Source organism: Oncorhynchus kisutch, linkage group LG22 (assembly GCF_002021735.2).
Source record: "Oncorhynchus kisutch isolate 150728-3 linkage group LG22, Okis_V2, whole genome shotgun sequence".
In the NCBI taxonomy this organism is placed as follows: Eukaryota; Metazoa; Chordata; class Actinopteri; order Salmoniformes; family Salmonidae; genus Oncorhynchus; species Oncorhynchus kisutch.
Window position 1 is genome coordinate 42,482,723 of NC_034195.2, and position 18,011 is coordinate 42,500,733.

General features: G+C 42.6%; 1 protein-coding gene across 4 annotated transcripts in view; it reads right to left on the minus strand.

Annotated features, from left to right (window-relative positions):
* The window catches only part of kiaa1549la (KIAA1549-like a), a 44,328-nt gene that overhangs the window by 24,023 nt on the left and 2,294 nt on the right, over window positions 1-18,011 (minus strand). For 2 of the 4 annotated variants that reach the window (XM_020455929.2, XM_031802126.1), the window contains exons 2-12: window positions 10,806-11,138; window positions 9,819-10,448; window positions 9,520-9,635; window positions 6,505-6,727; window positions 6,234-6,367; window positions 5,961-6,129; window positions 2,911-2,970; window positions 2,250-2,410; window positions 1,603-1,774; window positions 826-986; window positions 573-608 (exon numbers count right to left, since the gene is read on the minus strand). In XM_020455929.2, coding sequence (XP_020311518.2) covers window positions 573-608; window positions 826-986; window positions 1,603-1,774; window positions 2,250-2,410; window positions 2,911-2,970; window positions 5,961-6,129; window positions 6,234-6,367; window positions 6,505-6,727; window positions 9,520-9,635; window positions 9,819-10,448; window positions 10,806-11,138 — 2,195 coding nt within the window. The remainder of the gene's footprint in view (window positions 1-572; window positions 609-825; window positions 987-1,602; window positions 1,775-2,249; window positions 2,411-2,910; window positions 2,971-5,960; window positions 6,130-6,233; window positions 6,368-6,504; window positions 6,728-9,519; window positions 9,636-9,818; window positions 10,449-10,805; window positions 11,139-18,011) is intronic. The other 2 variants (XM_031802128.1, XM_031802127.1) reach the window with 1 other exon arrangement.

Here is an 18,011-nt window from a genome sequence, read left to right on the forward strand (position 1 = left end):
TCTGGGAGAGAAGTTCTATCCTACTATCCTATTTGTACTAATCATGTGTATCTCTGACCTTGTCCTACAACATAAGCTGGAGCTAGTGCTCCTCGTTTCCCATCCAAAAATATGCCTTAGTACATCTGTCTCTCTGGGGGGAGTGATGATGGAATGACGTTGAGAAATAACACTAAAATCAGCCAACTTTCTCTGCTGCTTCATGAGTGCATGTTGTGAAACGACGGGGTACATGATGAATCTCCTCCATGAATCTCCTCCACATTATCTCTATGAATCAAAATGTCACCATATTTAATCCAGTAACAGCATTACTGATGGCTTGGATTCCACCATGAAACCACTAGCTGGTATGAGATGAGACTGGATGAGAAGACGCCTGGTGGATAAGAATCATTACTATGCATTTGAAAGGAACAGGGATGTATAGAATGGCCCATTGATCATAGACGGTGAGCCCTGGTGAGACCCCTCCATCCCATTGATTTCCCCTAGGCACTGCCAACAAAGGAGGGATGTCCTCTCCCAAGCACAGACACATGCATTTACTGACAATAACACTCAGTCAATACCTGGTGGTGATAACTGCCCTCCCTCCGATAGGACGTCTAAACAAGAAGACAATTAAAGGGACATTTAGCTGAGGATTCGATTCCAGCACATTAACCATCTGGATTCTCATTTCGCCCCCATAATGCTCATTGAGCATCCATCACCATTGGCTATAAGTAATTGAGCGAACACAAGATAAAGTGCCAAGACTTGCCCAGATGTGACATTTCTCTGAATTGCACATTAAGATGTTAAGAGATATGTAAAGTTCACCTTAGAGCGTGTTTTGAAGCTCCTGAAAGCGCCCGTCTTGAAGATGACCCTGTTCCTCTTGCACAGGATGGCGGTGACCATGACAACAACAACCATCACTAGGGCAACAGGCGTCAGCACGGCCATGATCCACAGATTGGCCGGCGGGACCTTTACCACAGCTGTCGGAAATCATGGAGATAAAATAGATACACCACCCACCCACACCATCTATCAATATGTGTTATTGTTTGCAATCATTACGTCATTATTGAGGCACTTAGCTATTCAACAGTCTATGAGACAGATACACTGAGTAGACAAAACATTAAGGACACCTTCCTAATATTGAGTTGCAGCCCCCCACCTTGGACTCTACAAGGTGTCAAAAGCTTTCCACAGTGAAGCTGGCCCATGTTGACTCCAATGTTTCCCACGGTTGTGTCAAGTTGGCTGGATGTCCTTTCAGTGGTGGACCATTATTAATACAAACGGATTCACCCTCTGAATGGCACACATACTGTACACCACCCGGTCTCCTCACCTTCATCTACACTGATTGAAGTGGATTTAACAAGTGATATCAATAAGGGATCATAGCTTTCACCTGGATTCACCTGGTCAATCTATGTCATGGAAAGAGCAGGTGTTCTTAATGTTTTGTACACTCACTGTATATGTGTTTCAGTTTGAGCAAAACAAAAACATACTGCAATTACTTGTGTGCATCCATCTGTTTGACTGACTGAAAAGATCATAATGTTACAGCTGTTTGGTAAAGATGTGGAGATAACCTACGATCGGCTTGGCGCTGGATAAAGTAGCCCAGGGTTAGAGCCATGGTTTGGGAATCCAAGGTACTGAGAGTCTTGGCTGCAGTGGTGCCAGTTATGGGGGCACCGTTCAGTTGGGCATAGTAGGTCAATTCGGCAGGATTCTTTGGCCCAGGGAGCCGACGAATACCAACCATCTAAACGAGAACAACACAAATTGGTGGATTCAGTGTTGTCATATTGCATAAAAGAGCTATTACAATAATAAGACTGATGTTATCTGAAGGGGCAAACACTTGAAAATAACAGGACTCCGGGACCACACGTGGGATTAATATGAATCAGTGGAAATAATCTGATTTTATTATAGATCAAATGTTTTATGTCCATAATACATCATAACGGTTTAATCAAGGGCTGTGATTAAAGCTTGCCATAAAGCAGGGGGGTGTTAAATGGAAGAGATCAACATCCATTACATGAGCTCTCTCCCCCTCATAAAACCTGATAATCTGTGACTTTACATAAAACAATTCATCTGTGGCAAAACATAAACGAGAGAATAGAAATTCTGTGGGTCTTCAAAAAATTGTGAAACTCTGGCAAGTCAACATAAAACAGAGATTGTTTATCGGGGAGTGAGCATGCAACCCGTGTGTGTGCCCACCTCACCTGGACGGTGTAGTCCCCAACAGTGGTGGCCCTTCTAAAGCGGCTCCCCTGGCTCCCCTGACGCCCAGCCACCAAAAACAGCTCAGCCAGCCGCTGCTCCATTAAACTAGCAAAGCTCTGATAATTCCTCTCCAGAGATGAGCTGTCAACATCCTGAATTACTGCAGAGCAGTGGAGTACACAGAGAGAGAGAGAGAGAGAGAGAGAGAGAGAGAGAGAGAGAGAGAGAGAGAGAGAGAGAAAGAGAGAAGAGAGAGAGAGGTAAGAGGACAAGAGAGGAGATGAAGAGGTGGGATATGGACAGTGGAGGACAAAGAGGTATGGTTATTCATCCCTCAATTTAAAACCTGTAAGTCCCATTATTTTGTCAGGCTGACCTTGGCACACTGTGGTCTCATCATGACAGTAGCAGAAAGGTACAGGGAGAGGCTAAAGCTAATTTAGAGATCTCTCACAAAAGAAAGCCTCCTTCACACTGAGCTCTGATCCGATGTGATCTTTCAGAAGCAGATGTCCGGAATCTCTAAATAATGCAGCAATAGCATTCAGAGGGGAAAGAGGAGCTCAGATATGTTGGGGGAAAACTGTACACAACACACAGCATTAGAGCAAAGCATTAACTAACTAGCAGTTAGTGAAAATCAATGACACGTTTAATTACCTGTGATCACCCAGTAGTGCTTGGTGGCAGTGGATGTATTGAGGTTGTGGTATTCTAGTGCTGTGGAGGAAGAGGGGGGAGAGAGATGGAGACAGAGTGAACAAATACACACACACACACAGAGAGACAGCGAGAGAGAGATAGAGGGTGCCAGGCTGCATGCCTGATAAATTCCACATTTTCTGTCCTATTATGCAGCTGGCTGGAGGCCAGCAGGGATGTTGCCTCTGACTTTGCAGTGGCACCTTATCCCTCATAACTCTGTTTGACACTCTGTAATCATGTACGAACGAGCCTTGAATATTCAAATGGTAAAGGATTCATTTGGATCCTGAGGTAGTGTGTAAATATAAATAGAATGTTATCTGATCTTCCCTTCATGCTAAAATTACCCATTATGTGAAGTAAAACACCCAGAAGGTGATGCAAATGATTGAAGTTGAGCATGAAGTAAACTAGTCAGTCTCCTCTCTGCACAACAACAAGATACTGGATGACAGTAAATGCAAGCAGCCATAACTTCTCCTTTGTAAATGAGTTCAACATCTGATTATCAGTACTCTGCAGGTATAATGAAATCAAGACAGCATACATTTTCATGTTCAGAACACACACTCATGAAGTGGATTATTTATATTGAATTTCATTCAAATTTCAACAATCTTCAGGTTATGGAATTGAAATTGAATAAGACTGTTTGGACTAGAGGTCGATCGATTAATCGGAATGGCCGATTAATTATGGCCGATTTCAGGTTTTCATAACTATCGGAAATCTGTATTTCTGGACGCCGGAGTCTTTAAAAAAATTTTTTTTACACCTTTATTTTAACTAGGCACGTCAGTTAAGAACACATTCTTATTTTCAATGACGGCCTAGGAACAGTGGGTTAACTACCTTGTTAAGGGGCAGAACGACAGATTTGTACCTTCTCAGCTCTGGGATTCAATCTTGCAACCTTACGGTTAACTAGTCCAACACTCTAACCACCTGCCTCTCATTGCACTCCACGAAGAGCCTGACTGTTACGCAAATGCAGTAGAAGCCAAGGTAAGTTGCTAGCTAGCATTAAACTTATCTTATAAAAAACAATCAATCATAATCACTAGTAAACTACACATGGTTGATGATATTACTAGTTTATCTAGCGTGTCCTGTGTTGCATGTAATCGATGCAACGCATTTAACAAAAGCGCATTTGCGAAAAAAGCACAATCGTTGCACGACTATCTAACCATAAACACAGATGCCTTTCTTAAAATCAATACACAGAAGTATATATTTTTAAACCTGCATATTTAGCTAAAAGAAATCCAGGTTAGCAGGCAATATTAACCAGGTGAAATTGTCACTTCTCTTGCGTTCATTGCACGCAGAGTCAGGGTATATGCAACAGTTTGGGCAACCTGGCTCATTGCGAACTAATTTGCCAGAATTTTACGTAATTATGACATAACATTGAAGGTTGTACATTGTAACAAGAATATTTAGACTGATGGATGCCACCCGTTAGATAAAATACCGAACTGTTCCGTATTTCACTGAAATAATTAACTTTTTGTTTTCTAAATTATAGTTTCCGGATTCGACCATATTAATGACCAAAGGCTCGTATTTCTGTGTGTTATTATGTTATAATTAAGTCTATGATTTGATATTTGATAGAGCAGTCTGACTGAGCGATGGTAGGCAGCAGCAGGCTCGTAAGCATTCATTCAAACAGCACTTTCGTGCATTTTGCCAGCAGCTCTTCGCAAGCACAGCGCTGTTTATGACTTCAAGCCTATCAGCCTAATGGCTGGTGTAACCAATGTGAAATGGCTAGCTAGTTAGTGAGGTGTGCGCTAATAGCGTTTCAAACGTCACTCGCTCTGAGGCTTGGAGTGGTTGTTCCCCGCGGCATTTGTGGAGCGATGGGTAATGCTGCTTCGAGTGTGGCTGTTGTCGATGTGTTCCTGGTTCGAGCCCAGGTAGGGGTGAGGAGAGGGACGGAAGCTATACTGTTACACTGGCAATCCTAAAGTGCCTATAAGAACATCCAATAGTCAAAGGTATATGAAATACAAATGGTATAGAGAGAAATAGTCCTATAAATACTATATTAACTACAACCTAAAACTTCTTCCCTGGGAATATTGAAGACTCATGTTAAAAGGAACCACCAACTTTCATATGTTCTCATGTTCTGAGCAAGGAACTCAAACGTTAGCTTTTTTACATGGCACATATTGCACTTTTACTTCCCAAACACTTTGTTTTTGCATTATTTAAACAAAATTGAACATGTTTAATTATTTATTTGAGGCTAAATAGATTGATGTATTATATTAAGTTAAAATAAGTGTTCATTCAGTATTGTTGTAATTGTCATTATTACAAATAAAAAATATTAAAAACTAGTCTGATTAATCGGTATCTGCCTTTTTTGGTCCTCCAATAATCGGTATCGGTATCGGCGTTGAAAAATCAGAATCGGTCGACCTCTAGTTTGGACTGTTTGAATTATAATTTAAATGTAAAAACATATATAAATATTTGGAATTTAATTGGAATTCAATATTTGTACATTTCCCAGTTAATGGAATTAATGCACTTGGTTTAAAAATGGACCGCAGGATTAGTTTGAAATAATTTCAATTTGTATTTCTATATTTCCAGTATAGCTAGATAGTCTGAACAGCGACATGGACAGCCAGAAAAGCCTGAGGGAATTCAATTAGATTGGAATTTGAGGAATTGTTGGCGATAATATTGAACATGGAATTGAAATCTTGGAATTTAACTAACATTAGAATTGAGACTAATTGAATTATCTCTGAATTAAAATACTGACCTGGAATTTGAGTTGAATTAAATGGAATTTACAGGTAGAGGGAATTGATTTATAATTTAATTTGTAGAATTAACCTCAACCCTAGCTATCGTTGAAGGACAATATCGCTGAAGGATATGACATCAATATTCATGTATCAGAAAATGAATAAATAAGGAGAAAAAGCCAGGCAAAACATGCCACTCAAACCCTTCCCATGATGCAGTGGGGCACTTACGCTCAGCAATGACGAGGGGCGGGAAGAAGAGAAAGTAGCCCACCAGCTCTGCGGTCAGCTGATTCAGGAGACCGCTGGAGACGGTTCCATTCAGGATCGCGGCCTGGTTCTTGACCACATAGACCAGAGATACGGCAGGAGAGCCAATCGCTTGGGAGGTGCTCTGGATCTGAACAAACACAGACGAAACCAGACATGTTGAAGTAAATACAACGCTCTAAACAACTATGCTAATTGTGTGTGATTGAATATGATCCCAAGTCATAAATGTACCTCAACAGAAAGCCCGCTGTAAGATTCCATCACTTTGTCCTGAGCTTCCTCAAACGCATTCTCCAGCCGTTGTTCCATCATCTGAACAAAACTGCAGGAGTTGATGCGGTCCGCTGGACCTACGAACCTGAGAACTAAAAACAGCAGAGCACCAATCAATATACCAGCACAGCACATTCAGTTACAGTACACAACAGCACAGTACAACATTGTCTACAATCATGGTCACATCATCCAGCAGTGTCACTGTGTTGTTCCTGATGTGCCATACCTGTTTTGAGCTGCAGATGGACACTGAGGCTAGGGGCCCAGGGGGCCACAGGGAGCAGAACAGCCATCACCAGAGGACTGTGCTGCCGGATGTCTGCTAGCACTTTGTCAAAACCATAAGCCTTCACTGTCTCCACCACCACAGATGCGATGTAGACCATTTTCCCACTGGCTACATAGTACCCAAGGGTGACATTATGAGGGCTGCAGAGATCCCGTTCAATCTGAGAAGTGAAAACATGTAGTTAATATCTTGATCGCTATCGTTAACAGACAATACGATGGCAATGGTAAAGGCTAGCGTCTCTGGTCCTTTGTAGTACCACCCACTCCTCATCAGTCTCTACCAGTATGTGTTAGCTAGCTATCCACAGACACACTAACTATACAGCTGGTGTTTGTGATGTCTCCCGCTGATCACCTCCAGGCTCACTAATAATACATGGGTTCTGATGGGGAGAGGAGAGGAGGCCTTGGATAGAGTAGCATCCACTGAATCACACCCCAGACAGACTGACAGATAGACAGACAGCACAGGCAGGAAATCAATGGACTTAAACTTGAGTCAGCCATCAGTTAGACAGAGAGAGAGAGAGAGAGAGAGAGAGAGAGAGAGAGAGAGAGAGAGAGAGAGAGAGAGAGAGAGAGAGAGAGAGAGAGAGAGAGAGAGAGAGAGAGAGAGAGAGAGAGAGAGAGAAAGAGAGACCAAGACAGGGAGAGATGAGACAGAGGACTGAGAGTCAGAGAGAAACAGAGAGAAACAAACAGAGAATAAAACACAGGGAGCAACAGAGAGAAACACACAGAGAATAAAACACAGGGAGAAACAGAGAAACACACAGAGAATAAAACACAGGGAGAAACAGAGAGAAACACACAGAGCGAAACAGAGAATAAAACACAGGGAGAAACAGAGAGAAACACACAGAGCGAAACAGAGAATAAAACACAGAGAGAAACAGAGAGAAACACACAGAGCGAAACAGAGAATAAAACACAGAGAGAAACAGAGAGAAACACACAGAGCGAAACAGAGAATAAAACACAGAGAGAAACAGAGAATAAAACACAGGGAGAAACATACAGGGAGAAACACACAGAGCGAAACAGAGAGAAACACACAGAGCGAAACAGAGAGAAACACACAGAGCGAAACAGAGAATAAAACACAGGGAGAAACAGAGAATAAAACACAGGGAGAAACATACAGGGAGAAACAGAGAGAGAATATGACAGAGACACACAGAATCAGACAGAGAGAAACAGACAGAGAGAAACATAGAGAACGAGAGCTGAATAATGGACATTTCCGAAGAGGAAACGCTGGTAATAATGAGTTGTAGTCATTCAGCTGGTAGGGTCCATAAGAGTCTTTCTCTTCACATACTCTTAACAGCCTCCATAATGCAAAGCCTATCCACAATTCAAGAGACCATTTATTATCTTATTGAAATCCTTTTATCATTAGTCACTTCAGTCTCTGCTATCACAGTGAGAGATTGGACTCCATGAATAATAGGGCGAAGAGGAGAGGAAGAATAAGTCAACACACTCACTATAGTTCCTTTAGAAGTGGCCATCTCAACATTCGTAACAGCTAGGCAACCTAGCAGTTAAGAGCGTTGGGCCAGTAACCAAAAGGTCGCATGGTTTCGAATCCCTGAGCCGACTAGGTGAAAAAAATTATGTTGAAGTGCCCTTGAGCAAGGCAGTTCACCCTAATTGCTCCAAGGTCGCCTTTAATAATGGCTGACCCCTGGCCGTGACCCCACACTCCAAGGGTGTCTCAGGAGGAGTGGGATATGCAAAAATAATAATAATAACTAATACCAAATGCTTTTCCAACAGCGCAAAGATGGATGATGCAATATTTGAACGGGACTATGGCACATACTATATTTGATATACACTACCGTTCAAAAGTTTGGGGTCACTTAGAAATGTCCATGTTTTTGAAAGAAAAACCATTTTTTTGTCATCAAAATAACATCAAATTGATCAGAAATACAGTGCAGACATTGTTAATGTTGTATTTGAGAAACAGGCGCCTCACAATCCTCAACTGGCAGCTTCATTAAATAGTACCCGCAAAACACCAGTCTCAACAGCAACAATGAAGTCCGACTCCGGGATGCTGGTCTTCTAGGCAGAGTTGCAAAGAAAAAGCCATATCTCAGACTGGCCAATAAAAAGAAAAGATTAAGATGGGAAAAAGAACACAGACACTGTACAGAGGAACTCTGCCTAGAAGGCCAGCATACGGAGTCGCCTCTTCACTGTTGACATTCAGACTGGTGTTTTGCGGGTACTATTTGATGAAGCTGCCAGTTGAGGACTTGTCTGTTTCTCAAACTAGACACTCTAATGTACTTGTCCTCTTGCTCAGTTTTTCACTGGGGCCTCCCACTCCTCTTTCTATTCTGGTTAGAGACCATTTGTTCTGTTCTGTGAAAGGAGTAGTGCACAGCGCTGTACGGGATCTTCAGTTTCTTGGAAATGTCTCACTTTGGAATAGCCTTCCTTTCTCAGAACAAGAATAGACTGACGAGTTTCAGAAGAAAGTTCTTTGTTTCTGGCCATTTTGAGTCTGTAATCGAACCCAGAAACGATGATGCTCCAGATACTCAACTAGTCTAAAAAAGGACGGTTTTAAATTGTGCTAACATAATTGCAAAAGTGTTTTCTAATGATCAATTAGACTTGTGGATTAGCTAACACAACGTGCCATTGGAACACGAATGATGGTTGCTGATAATGGGCCTCTGTACGCCTACGTAGATATTCCATAGAAAATATGCCATTTCCAGCTACAATAGTCATTTACAACATTAACAATATCTACACTGTATTTCTGATCAATTTGATGTTAATTTAAAGGACAATTTTTTTAATTTTCTTTCAAAAACAAGGAAATTTCTAAGTGAGCCTAAACTTTTGAACGGTCGTGTACATGTTGTTCTCCAGGTACAGTACAGCAGTAACAGCATCCAAACACAGAGTACAGTACAATACTGACCTGGACATAAACATTGGTGTCATTGAAGGCCCTCTGTAGAGCATGGGTGAGTCCTTTAGACAGATTCTGCCTCACAATGATATCAAGCCTGTTCCTCCTCAACTGCATAGACAACACTGTGGAGGAAAACACATACATGAGGTGTGTCAGTGTTCTGGATGTGAAGGATGGGACATCCTTTGGAAGGAACCAGAAGACTTGTATTATGGTTGTAAAGATACTGTAACAACGCAAAGAAACAACACAGTGTATGTTAGTGAAAGGTTGTTCAATCTGAGCTGTAAACTGAGAGCCCATACCGGTTTTGACCCAGGTCTTCTCAGTGATGTTACATGGTTGACTTTCCTCTTCAGCACTGATGGGAGGAGATTCAGTTGTGGTTGGTCCAGGGGTGGTTTCTGTGGTGGTGGTGGTGGGGACAGTCAAAGTGGTGGTCGGTGCAGTGGTAGTTGTACTTGTAGTGGGAGCGTTTGTGGTAGTGGGAGCACTTGTGGTTGTCGTCGCCGTGGTGGGTGGGTCAGTTGTGGTTGTCATCAACGTAGTTTCTTGGAAGGTGGTCACTTCCTGTGTGGTCGAAGTGGTCCGGGGTATGGTCGTAACCGCCTCTGTGGTCAAAGCTGTCGTGGTCTGGGGTGTCACAGTTGTGGTGGTCACGGTCAGGGGCGTGACGGTCGTAGTGGTCACAGTCGTGAGCTGTAGACTGTCATTGGTCACAGTGTCTGGTGTTGGGTTGGTGTGTGCCGCTGTGGTGGATGGTATAGTGGTGTGGTTGTCAGCCCTTGCAGGTTTGGTGGTGTTCCATGTGTGAGTAGAGAAAGGACTAGTCACATTGTCTGGGAGGGTGGAGTCGCCCTCCCCCAGGGTGGCCAGAGAGGACACTGGGACTGTTGGTAAATCTGGGTTTGCAGGCAAACTGCTGACCGCCTCCTCTGCAATGAGACAACAAACAGCGTTTGAATGATGTCACATCAGGTCATTCATATCAGGTGAATAATGTCCCCATTTTGATGATGTCTCATACTGTGAGGATGATGTCAGACCGGGAGAGGCAGCAGGCACCGGGGAGGTAGACGATGGAGGGGGTGGGGCAGGATGATGTGGAACTGAGCTGGACCAAAATAAAATTAAATGGTGGATTTTGAGGGAATGAATGTGCAGAGCATGATGATGGATAAGGAAACAAAATCTCTAGTCTGTAGACTTTAACCACAGTCAGGAGGCTGTACGTACGATATGTTTATTCTTCTATTAGATGGTGTGGATGACTGTTTGAACATGGGTCCTACCTGAGCTGGTGTTTGAGGTGCTGTTGGCTACAGGGTCTGTTGTTCCTGCTGTTTGATTGTCATTGTTGATGGCTGAGGAGGCATTAGCTAGTACTGATGGTTGCACTGGGGCCTGTGGCTCTTGGTCTGAGCTAGCCAGCAGGGTCAGTACAGAGGAGAACCCTGGCTGCTCTCTGGTGCTCTCTGCTGTCGCCCCTGATGGGTCTGTGGGCACGGCTAGAGCGCCCAGGAGCCAATCCTTCACTGGCATTGCCCTGGCAGAGAGGTTAGAGGGCACAGCTGGGTCCTGAGGCAGAGCTGCATGTCCTGATGACCCGTTGTAGTGCCCTTCATCTGAAAAACAAAGAGAGAGATGGGACTTAACAAGGGAGGAACGCATTTATTCTCTATTTGACTCATCAATCCCAGAGGCCTGATGATGACGTCTTGACTGTCTCTCATGTTTCTCATCAACAATCTATAACTACATCTTGAAAATATGAAATATTGTTATTCAAAACGAAGCCTGGCCATGCCCTCCTGTCAACAACATGAGGGAGGGAGAAACAGACTTCACACCAAGGAGCAGAACATGTGAGGACACAAACACTTCTTAGTCATCCAGGAGTATCATTATGAAACAGGGTAGCCTAGTGGTTAGAGCGGCAGGGTAGCCTAGTGGTTAGAGCGGCAGGGTAGCCTAGTGGTTAGAACGGCAGGGTAGCCTAGTGGTTAGAGCGGCAGGGTAGCCTAGTGGTTAGTGCGTTGGACTAGTAACCGGTAGGTTGCAAGTTCAAATACCCGAGCTGACAAGGTACAAATCTGTCGTTCTGCCCCTGAACAAGGCAGTTAACCCACTGTTCCTAGGCCGTCATTGAAAATAATATTTTTTTCTTAACTGACTTGCCTAGTTAAATAAAGGTAAACATTTTTTTGTTTAAAGTAGGTCACTTATGTTTTGTTCAGGATAAGCATAGGGAATAGATTTAGATGTTAAGTACATATCTGGGACACACGTAAGCAGCTGCTGTGATTTAAAAACATATCTCAACCTACGAGTGAAAGCTATAGCTTGGGATTCTATGCTGATACAGTGGTGGTGTTTTCAAAGGCCCCTTTACTCAGTACAAGCGAACGATGAGGATTGGGCAGCTAGCAGGGTTTATTGTCTTCTGGAAGGCAGCCGGTGAAACACTGGCAAATCTCCAGAGCGCATTTGTACAGTACTTCCATTCTGAACTTCCCCCACATTCTCAACTTATTCATCGGAGGATTGTTTAATTTAAAAAGGATTTCCAAATCAGGCGGGCTTTGTACAACCAGGCCTGTGCCTAAATTTCCCAGGATGCAATCCCTCTGTCTCCCATTAACTCTACCCACTGAACTGTTCATCTCAAACAATGGATCTACCAAGAACTAGCAGCAATTAATCCTATAAAAAGCTCTGATAAACCAATAATCAAAAGAACTCCATGAATATATATGACAATGAGCTTGCACATTCTTTATTGCCAACCCTACCAGTAGATATTCATTCTAAAATACCCTAGAAGATCAGAAGTGTGAGTGTGACAGCATTTGGTGTCTTCAAGACAGGACACACTGAAGACCTCTTCCATATCTATCCTAACCCCCACAGAAAGCCACCTGCTCTGACAGGCTGCAACATATGGGGCCCTCCATCAGAAGCACTGAGAGTTCACTGAGAGGTATGAGCCATGGCAGTGGACAGCAATTGGGTTCATTTGACAACACGACTGCTCCAGCCATCCTGGGGTTCATGAAAAAGCTCTGCCCATTCAGAACACTGATCCGTTCGGGCAGGAAACGTGGTGCATCACCATCCTAGGCGCAGGTGGTGAGGAGGGGGCGCTGGGGAAGTGTCCAAGTGAAATGAAACCCATTGAGACAATGTGGTGTGCTTTCCATGGAGTGACATCTTTCCAACAGGATGGACAGATACACACTTCCTGAAACTATTCATAGTGTCCATCTGTCTCGCTGGGTGAAATAGTGCATCTACAGTACAGAGTAAATAACACTTTTACAGTGTTTTTCAGGAAGACTACAGGGCCCAAAGGCAACAATTAAATATTCACCTTAAATGCTGATTAGAGCAATTTATTCCACAAGCAAAACATAGGAAACGTGAATATGAAAAATTACAAAATATGTACCATATTGTATTGCATTTAGAGAAGCAACACCAATTTAAGACACATTTATTTTTCAACTAGTCTAAGGAGTATGTTTGGAAATGTTTTATCACAGTAATGTCCTCTTACTTGAAGATAAGGCAGATAAGGAAATGTCATCATAAAGTATGGACAGAGGGCATACAGCAGTGACACTATGGCTGGCAGATTTGGGCTCTGAGTTCAAAGTTCAGCTAATATTTCACTGTTTTGTTTGTCGAACACAACAGAATAACAGAAATGGCTTCCATTTACCCTGACTGGTACTGCACAGACACCTGCTAAGTGAGGTCACACTGCATCTCAGCACGCATCTGTAGACACAGCATAGCAACAACACTGCTTTCTAAGAGGTGTCGCTCTATCCATAGAGTCAATGGAATTATATTTACAGTAATTAAATTGTGCTGTAATTAGTAGTCATGAAATATTACTAATCAGTAGAATATAACATTTAAAAGCATTAAACCACATAGGCTACAGTGATTGAAAGACAGTGGCACTGTCTCCCAGGTAAGACATTACCAGAAATGAAGAGCTGAAGACAGACTTATAGGAGCACAGTATTACGTTATCGCAGTAAACCCTTTCCATTTACTGCACGCTAACTCATATAAATGCAAAACTAAAAGTCAAACCAGAGCCTGAGCTTTGCACAGCTTACGATTAAGGAGGGTATTAAACATTTTTAGAGGGTTGAAAGAAGCCAATGACGTGACAGTGCTGCATACAGGCTGGTAAAGACAGCTGTAAAATAGATTCAGAACAAACAAAGTGCCATATTCTGTTTACTGTGTTGTTGGAGCCCAGGCTCTGTGTGTGACCTATATTGCAGTGGTCACCCTCCTGGGTCCTGGGAGAATATGATGGACATACTCTGGCACTTCAGTTGTCAGAGTCTGCCACAGTCTGCCATATTTAGGTCATTTAATGATACATACATTGGTAGTACCCAAAATATTTTTGAAGATTTTTTATAAAAGCATTAGTACAATTGAATTATCATAACACAAAGAATAATAATAATAAGCCTAGTTAAACCACAAAGTAACAAGGTGTGGTGTTAATGCATACCATTGGAGGACTGAACAAGGTAACTAGCACATTGCAAGTGAAGGATGCTTTCCCAATGTGATAAATAAAACTTGGTTGTGATGTCACTGATGCAGAAGGTTAGCAGCTCATCTGGGCAGGCATTACTGGGTCCCATGTGATTAGATAAGACAGTCATGTGACCATTTTTCTGGCTCGGGGTAGGTCAGGCAGTCTAGCAAAAACAAAGCGAGAGTGTGACATTCTGAGCCACAACAATTTTAAAATCGGCCACATAAAGACATGCGCAGAGTGGAAAATTATGCAGTTGACAATCTGGGCATATTGTGGTGAGGCAGGCAGGCAGGCAGTGACCAATAATCCTCTCTGTAAGGGGCACTGAGGAGGCTCTTTGGTCTTTCTGCTGCATGCCTTTGATTTGAAGAAGAAAGACAGTCATGTGATGTTGCTGGGGGAGCTCTAGTCTAGCACTGGAGCGCATGAAAAGCAACACAGAAAGGGGACACAGCAAATACCATTACATCACCCTGAATCCACTTTGGCAAACAAACAAACACTGATCCTGCCATGATCACTTTTCACAACAAACCTGATGGCTTGTGTGACAGTGATAATGAATAACAACAAGGGATGGAGCATGGATTTCAACAGGCCTTGTTTATTTTGTATTCTGTCAGGCTCAGTTTGGCTATGTAGCCTTCTCTTCTGGTAAGCATCACAGCTACCAGGGACTGAAATATTGAGAGTTTTCTAAGCTCCTGCAAGGGAGAGCATGTGAGATGTTCACCTCAGTGCATCCTAAGAAACACCTTATGATGCACTTGCATTTGCCTCGAAGCAGCAGCTTAAAGTCCCAGGGGTGCAGCAGGTAATCTCAACCATATTAAAAGTAGATGAGCGTCTTGCTTTTCCAGCACCACCCTCCAAAAGAGCAGTGAGAAAATGTATTTCTCATATCTGAGGAGTCGAAACTGACCTCAGGGGACCAGAAGTAAGACCTAAGCACTGGGAAAGTTTGTTTCACTCTGCATTAGTTGTTGTTGAATTGTTCTCTGTAGCCTACTGATCCAGAGACAGACAATATCATGTCCCATGTGAGCAAGTCAAACATACAAGACCAACACTAAAAGCTCAATGAATTAGAAGCAGCGTATGGCCTTTTGGCAAAACAAGATACTGACATGATTGACCTTAATTACAATTATTGTAGGGCATATGCCTTAAATATCATTCAAAAATATATACTTGGTCAACATTTTCATAAAGAAATGTACATAATTCAACAGAAAATGCAAGTGTACATTTGACTTGCATACAGTAGCCCTAAAACCAAAATTGTAATTATCAGAATGTTTTTTCAATCCATTTCTAATAGCTTCTTTCAAATGCAGATGGCGTGTGAGAAATTCACAGTTGTCACTACGATCAACTGTCAGAACTGGCACTAAGGTTAGAAAGAATTTAGGACACAGTCAGTCACCTGACCTTGTGTAGCTACATGTTAAACGCATGCACACACACACACACACACTCACATACAGCACACTGGCAGGCATGTATACAAATTGTATTTTTTTTGTATTCTACACCCCCCCCCAATTTCGATCTTGTCTCATCACTGCAACTCCCCAACAAGCTCGGGAGGCGAAGGTCGCGTCATGCGTCCTCTGAAACATAGTGACGCCTCTAGCACTGCGATACAATGCCTTAGACCTCTGCGCCACTAGGGAGGCCCTACAAATTGTATTTTTTATGATGAATTCATATCGACTCAAGCGGCCAAACAGTAAATCACGGAGCCCCTAGCTATAGTCTATCCCAGGGAAGCATGAGCACTTCGATTGATAGACTTTGAACATAAAAGTATGCATTGATTTTTTCATTTAATAAATGCCAAAACTGCTGCACAAACCAATGTGACTCCACAGGTCCAATAACGAACCACTGGCCATGCTTTTTGCCCTTTCTCGTCCCCTGCTGTGGCTCAAAGCTGTTTCATAAGCTACTGTAGTGGGAGATTTGCAGGTGCATATGGCGTGAGCACAGAAGCCATTTCATTATCGTCTCGGGAATCAGAAGCATTCATCTGATAGAGGTCACCCATGATCCTGTGACTCTCATAGGAAACACATTTGTTAAATGGCTCTTATGGTCAGTGTCACTGATTCCATGGAATATAGCATTCATTAGATGAGCTAAAAGGCCAGAACTCACTTGGCTCTCCTTTCCCATGACATAATAGACAGTCATACAGTGAGAAGCATCTTTGCAGCTCTCCGCAGGTTGAGGATACAAGTTGAGGTACAAGTTCTAAACGGACACTAAAGCTGCAAACTAAAATGTAAATGGGGTTGTTCCAGACAGGTTTAGTTTGCGTTAGCGTCAAGGTATCCAGCACTATTGCAAAGCCCTCTAAGTAAGTTGTGCCAAATAAATAACTACACACAGCTACTGTAAGGTAGTGCTGAAATGAATGAAAGCAGTTATTTCTCCCTCATAGCCTGGTTCCTCTCTAGGTTTCCTCCTAGGTTCTGGCTTATCTAGGGAGTTTTTCCTAGCCACCGCGCTTCTACACCTGCATTGCTTGCTGTTTGGGGTTTTAGGCCGGGTTTCTGTACAGCCCTTTGTGACATCAGCTGATGTAAGAAGGGCTTTATAAATATATTTGATTGATTATTTTTGTCTGTTCCTGTTTCAGTTTGATCTCCTGGTCTGCTCAGGTCTACAATGAGGCCAGACAGCCAGCCCTTCTCTTTGTGTTTTTCTCTTCAGTCAGTACTGAGGCCTCCCAGGCCAACACAAATTTAACAACTGCTGCTACACAGCAGGCAGCAACTATCAAGGCCGTCACACAGCAGTCACTGTGAGCGATGACGAAAGGGCGTTCTAATACATTGTGAGTTCAGAACTGCTCAAGGAGACGGAGACATAAATCCATCTGGATATTCGTAATTTAATCTTAAGAAGATTGATTACATTTTCATGAAAGACTTACTGTAAAATCCCTGTTACCTAATGTGTTGGTTTGGGGTCAACGTTATTCCCTGATGACAGAAATTACATTTAAAAAACATAGCGTTTTGATGGACAATCTCCGGGGACATTAAGCTTGTCATACAGTTTTGAGAAACGTGTATGTGTCCCTATGATAGAATTACAGTGTTAAAAAGGGAACATAAACACACAGTTACTGGACTATGCAGCAGAGTAGTAGGCATCTACAGGGTTTCCCAAACTCTGTCCTGGGGCCTCACATGGGTGCACGTTTTGGTTTTTCAAGCTTGATTATTTGAATCAGCTGTGTAGTGCTAGGGAAAAAACCAAGGCCCCAGGACCAAGTTTGGAAAACACACACACACACACATAGTGTAATATACTAACATGCATTACATAAGCATACAGTATAATGTACTGTGCATATAAAATGAAGTATTCTGCATCAAGGTGTTAGCACATAATTTTCAAAAAAATAAACAAACTGCGTTTCAAACACTGTCCTGTTCAGATCAATAAATAACCTCCCCCAAAGATCAGGAATAAATAAGTACTAAATAAATAAGTACTATACCTAAATCGGGATTAGAAATCAAATTAGCCAACAAGCTCATCCTACCCACATGCTTTATAGAGGCTTTCCATGCATAATGTATCTAATGTAAAAGGGAAATATCTATTTAAGATCTAGCAATGCATAATTAACTTCCACAGCACAGGCAATCACCCTAATGAAGCACAGAAGAGTGTATGGGGAAAGGTGCTGTACAGGCCATGTTTTGGCCACTCTCTTAAAAGAGTTCCCAAGCAACCCAACTGTTAATATTTGATTGCGGCATAATCCTAATTGTTGGCATCTTATTATGGGATTGTTTAAGGGGCTAACAAGCAGGACATAACAAAGGGGCCCACATTTTCCCACCATCCTTTGAGCAGCAAATTCTTTATAAAGGATACCAAGGAGAAATCCAACTGGAGCAGCATG